Source organism: Onychomys torridus, chromosome 8 (genome assembly GCF_903995425.1).
Source record: "Onychomys torridus chromosome 8, mOncTor1.1, whole genome shotgun sequence".
In the NCBI taxonomy this organism is placed as follows: domain Eukaryota; kingdom Metazoa; phylum Chordata; class Mammalia; order Rodentia; family Cricetidae; genus Onychomys; species Onychomys torridus.
Genome location: NC_050450.1, coordinates 56347565 through 56353564, shown reverse-complemented (window position 1 = coordinate 56353564; position 6000 = coordinate 56347565). Strand labels below are relative to the sequence as shown.

General features: G+C 42.5%; 1 protein-coding gene across 1 annotated transcript in view; it reads right to left on the bottom strand.

Annotated features, from left to right (window-relative positions):
* Nucleotides 1-372: 372 nt before the first annotated feature.
* The window catches only part of Stx8 (syntaxin 8), a 150302-nt gene continuing 144674 nt past the window's right edge, over nt 373-6000 (bottom strand). Inside the window, exon 7 of the mRNA XM_036195240.1 lies at nt 373-557. Coding sequence (XP_036051133.1) covers nt 373-557 — 185 coding nt within the window. The remainder of the gene's footprint in view (nt 558-6000) is intronic.

Below are 6000 nucleotides of genomic sequence, written 5' to 3'. Positions count from 1 at the left end.
AACGGGACCAGGCAAAGACACCACTGCCGGCCACGGGGGTTCTTATCTTGGTCATGCCACGAGGATGGAAGCCGTTCTTAGCTGTTCTACAGGGAGATCACTAATTCAGCTTCTGCTTTAAAGGGGGGCACAAAGGAAACAAAACTGCCTTGAAAACAGAAGACTTACCACCAAACCGCACACCGTTAGACAATATCTCAAACCATTCTGTTCTATAAGACAGGTAAGATTCCCAACCCAGAGTTTCAAAGAATGAATGTTACACCCTCTGAACCTTAGCAGTATGTTTTGTCTGAGTAAGACGTAAGTGTCTTGTGGCAATTCTGATGCTTCGTCAGATGGGGCTGCTGCATTAGAAGGGCGGGTGCCTCTTCATGGTAAGCAGCAGCAGGGAGCAGCAGGGAGCACGGAAAGACGAGCCAGCCCCAGGCGGCTGGGGCAATGCCATCTCTTACCACAGGAAGTTGACTTTCTGTCCACCAGGGTCACCCGCCTGGCTTCTGTGCGAAGCTTCTCATCTGTGTTCTCCACAAGGTTGGCAAGGTCGTCGATGATCTCTAGAATGGAAGGCAAGGACGCTTGGTTAATTCTGCCCAGTTCACACCTCCCCAGTTCACAACCCCCCCCCCAGTTCACACCTCCCCAGCTCACACCTCCCCAGTTCACACCTCCCCAGGTCCACAGCTTTGGAGCTTCTGCCAGGCCAAGGCATGGATTCACAAATATGCTTCAAAAAACTGCAATTCTGATTCCAAAAGGCAAAAGCAAAAACAAAAAGATGGCAATGAAGATTAAACCTCTGAGGGCAAGGTGGCTCAGCAGGAAGAAGAAGCATTTGCCACACAAGCCTAGCCACATGAGCTTAATCACTGGAACCCACATAAAGGTGGGCGGGACCAACACTACCAAGGTTTCCCCTGACTTCCACTTACCCCATTGTGCATGTGCACACATGTACACTTATATAATGTTTTAAAAATTAACAAAAGAAAGTAAACCGATTTGTCTGTTCTTAAACCTCATTTAAAACATTCCTATTACAGAAAACAGAAACATCAGCAATTGTGTGTGTGGGTGCATGACAAATTTCAGCTCAGTCAAGTATAGAAGACTTCAGAGGTGACCTTGGCTGCTCCTGAGCCAACTGTTGACAAGACTAGCTGAGCAATAAAAAAAGAATCAAGGACTGGAAGCCAGAGATACTAACACAAGAGATGTTGACTAGAACTAAGTCCATTTAAATCCTGCACTGAGAATAAGTAAGCCCATGGAATAGCCAGCACCAAGGTATGTAAATGTGACAATACAATCATGATTAAAGAGCAACTGTGGGGTGGGGGTGGGGAGAAAGCATTGACTTCTCATCCCTTACAGCAAATGTTAATCCCACAGATGAAAAGAGAAAGACCACCAACCAAATCATGGCCAAATTAATTAAAGCAAGCTTTCTTTATTTGTGTACATGGGCTGCTCTCCCTAAGGTGGGGTTCAAGAGATCAACATTGGACATGGGAAAGAAAAGGGTTTTTATAACTCAGGAGTGGGGGGTTTCCAATGGGTGATTTGGCAGGCAAGTAGGTGGGGTTACAGAAGCGGAACAAGTTGGTTATAACAACCTCCTGAAACAAAGACATAGTAGCAAGGTTGTCCTAACAAGGTAGTCATATCACAGTGATCATAAAAAGGTGGTCATAACACAGTGGTCATAAAAAGGTGGTCATCACATCACTCTGAAACAAAGGCATGGGTGTTTTTCCTGGAACAGGCAGTTCAGAACCATTTGTAGTCAAAGTTATAGGTGGAGCACAGCCCAATCCTTGAGAAACAGATTTCATCATAAACAGGAATGAATCTAGTTTGTTTTTATTATAAGGTGGGCTTAAGCCCCAAATAGAGGCAGGCTGCTTTATTACAAGTCACAGTAAGCTGTAAGAGTTAAATATATAGAAACATAACTTTTTAAAATCATTAAAACCTCAATGTTTAATGTCATTTTTGTGAGCATTAATTCTTACCACTCAGTAATTACTGCCTCTTTAAAGATCCTTTCTAGAAAGTTCTTTTTTATGCTAATCTTTAAAAGGTGAAATTAAGTACATTTAAATGTATTTTAAATGACATTTAAAATAGCATATATATTAGAATCTTAATTACACGAAGTTATTTCCATCTATCCTCTGGTATTTGCATGCCTATAGGGATACATACAACAGTGGGAGCTCAATGCTGATGACAATTGTTCCTTGGTGGTAGATCTTTTGTGACTGTGTCCTTCCTCATGGCTTCCTGTATTGCTCACACTAACGTTGAGCATATATTATTTCTACAACTGAGACTATTTTTCCTGCTTCCCTACTTCTAAGGCTAATTTAGATAGGAAGTGTTCAATTATGAGTCACCATTTTTCTTAAAGCATGAAGAAATACAAAGGTCCAAGTCTCCAGAATTCTGAGCAGTTGTAGGTTACCATGGGAGGCCACACTGTGACAAGGTAGAAAGAGCAGTCCATGCCACAGAGCCAGCATGAGGAACACACAGGAAAGCGAGCGGTGATGTCTTTCCTCCGTCCTTCAGCACACCACAGGGCCCCCTCCCTGTCTTTCCTCACAGGGCCTATGCAAGCTATTCTATTGTGAGCTTCTCATTTCCAGAATGACCATGACACAAACTTCTGTTTATCTCTGTATCTCTCATTCCTAGAAGAGCACCGAGCACACACTTGGATAAAATAAACGTTAAGTCATAAAGGTAATGGATGAATGGAGCCTAAGATAAGAAGCATTGAATAATTTGAAGACACCTGCCCTTTCTGTAAAAAGGTAAAAGGATTTATGCCAAGTTTATCAGTTATCTATATGTAACACCTGCCTAAGAAATTCATCTGCTATTATTTAACAATTCATTCATAATGCTCGTCTGAGTTCAGTGACAACTCTCTTGAGGTTCCTTTCCATTATCCATGAACTTCACCTAGAGCAGTGGTTCTCAACCTGTGGGTTGCGACTCCTCCACAGGGGTCACATATCAGATATCCCACATGCCAGATATTTACATTATGATTCCTAACAGTAGAAAAATTACAGTTATGAAGTAGCAACAAAATAATTTTATGGTATGTGTGTGTGGGGGGGGGGTCCCCACAACATGAGGAACTGTATTGAAGGGTCACGGCATTATGTAGGTTGAGAACCACTGTACTAGAGTGTGCTCCTCTCTCATACATGGGTCATCCCGGAGTTTTGTATTCTGACTCTAATACTGCTGTGGTCTTTTTTACATTTTTATTTTCTGTGCACCATGTGCATACAGCAGCCAAGGAGGCCAGAGGAGGGTGTTTGTTCCCTGGAACTTGAGGTTAAGGGTGGTTGTGAGCCACCATGTGGAAGATGGGAACTGAACCTGGGTCCTCTGGAAGAGCAGCCAGTGCTTTTGATCACTGAGCCACGTCTCGTGCCCCCTGCCCTGGTGATTCTATGCACCCTTTACTTTGGCAACACTTAAACTAAAAGCCTGAACTGTGAACTGGGAGGAGTAGCCCACACGGTAGCCCACTTGAGAGGGTAAGGCAGGAGGAGTGCTGCAAGTTTGAGGTTAGCCTGGGCTAAAGAGCCAGCCCAAAAAACAAACAAACCTGACCTACTTACAAACATTATTTGCTCGGAGTTTCTAAAACTAAACTCTCAACTCTTCTCCCAACTTGACTTCCTCCCAGAAGTCTCTGTCTCTAAGTCCGGGTTTGTTTTCTGTTGCTCTGATAAAGACCATGACAAAAGCAACCTGCGTAGGAGAGGGAGAGGGTTTAGAGGGTTTATTTTATCTTCTTTCTTTTTTTTTTTTCTTTTTTCTTTTTTTCTTTTCTTTTTTTTTTTTTTTGGTTTTATTGAAACAGAGTTTCTCTGTGAAGTTTTGGTGCCTGTCCCGGATCTCGCTCTGTAGCCCAGGCTGGCCTCAAACTCACAGATTTTGGCTCTGCCTCCCAAGTTCTGAGATTAAAGGCGTACGCCACCACTGCCTGGCAGGTTTATTTTATCTTATATTTCACAGTCCATCATCTAGGGATGCCAAGGCAGGAGTCTGCAGCAGGAACCATGGAGGAATGGAACTTAGTGGCTTGCTCAGCTACCTACCTTTCTTATACAGCCCAGGCCCACCTGCCTAAGGATGGCACCACCCTTAGTGGTCTGGACCCTCCTACATCAATAAGCAATCAAGAAAATGCCCCACAGACATGCCCACGGGGCAATCTCATCTAGACAATTCCTCGGCTGATGTTGCTTCTTCCTGGTGACTCTGGCTTGTGTCAAGTTGACAGCTGAAGCTGACTATGACCCTTCACTATGGGCACCATGACTTCCCAAGCCTGAACTCCCAGTCACTTGATTCTCTACTTTCCTGTTCTGCAGACATTCCATTTGTTAGTTACCCTTGCTGACTTTACCTCCATAGCATGTTTCAATACCATTACTTACCTTACTCTTTCTTACTGACATCTCCCAAACCTTGCCAGTGTTTCTAAAACAATGTCCTAATGTATCTACCTGACCCTAGTCCTAAATGCACACAATGTACATAGCAAGCTGAACCATATGCTTATTATCTCATCTTTCACTTAATTACTATTTAAATAACCATATATGGTAGTTTGAATGTAATTGGCCCCCATAAACTCAGAGGAAGTGGCACTATTAGGAGGTGTGGCTTTGATGGAGTGGGTGTGCCCTTGTTGGAGGAAGTGTGTCACTTTGTGGGATTGGGCTTTGAGGTCTCATACATGCCCAAGCTATGCCCAGTGCCTCAGTCCATTTCCTGTTGCTGTCTGATCAAGTTGTAACCAGTACCATGTGTGCACTCCCCTACACTCCAAGTAATCATTTAGAAGTGGAGCATTTGGGAGGCAATGAAGTCATGAAGTTGTCTTTATGAATGAATAAATGAATGGGTGAATGTCACACTATATATAGGAGTCACATCCTATGAAAGAGGCACCAGAAGTTCCCTTGTCTATTCTATCAACATCATGATAAAAAAAAAAAAAAAATCTGGGGATGAGTCAGAAAATGGACCTCATCAGGCATGGAATCTGCCTTGACCTTACTTTTCAGTCCCAAGTCACCCAGGGTATAGTGCTTTGCTGGGCAGGGAAAGTCAACACAATATGAAAGTTGTAAAATGCAAGGAATGCAGTAACCAGAGAGAATCTTGTTCCAATCACTGCACACGTATAACCAATGATCAGACCACAGAAGACAGTCACATGATCACATGATCATCACAAGTGCAGAAACAGAATCTGGCAAACATTCAATGTCTAGTCACCACACCAATCCTCAGCAAAACAGGACTGAAGAGGAACTTTTTTGGTGAAGGACATCAGTGAGTGATTTTTAAAAGCAGGAGCAAGGCCAGGAGATCTGCTTTGATTATATCTGTTTGCTGTTTTACTAGAAGCCCATACTGTGTAATAAGGAAAGAAAAGGGAAGGCTAGGGTCTGATATAAAGCTATGTATTTACAGATAACATGATTTTGTGCATAGAATCTATTTAGAATCTGTGAGAATTAATAAGAAAATTTATAACTTAAATTTTTAAAGTTCCATCTACTTATGTGTGTGCATAAATAATGCACACATGCAGCTAGTCAATTCTCAACACCGGCAATGACAGCAAAGCCAATCAAAGCGGAAAGGCAATCTTTTCAACAAATACGGGAACATCTGAATATGTGTATGCACAACTGGAAAGACTTTCCTCCCCATACACACAGAAGTACTGGAGACGGGTCATAGACCTACCTGCAAAACCTGGAGTAGAAAAGCTTCTAAACGAAAAATATTAACAGTTAACTATAGTTCATCAAATTATCCACATATCTACTCTCTTAAAAGTGGGCAATCTGGGTGACATGGGCAGGCACAAGTTTCTTGGACAAGATTTAAAATCATACAGTTAAAAATATATATATAAAGAGAGAGAAAAAGAAAGAGGAAGGAAGGAAGGAA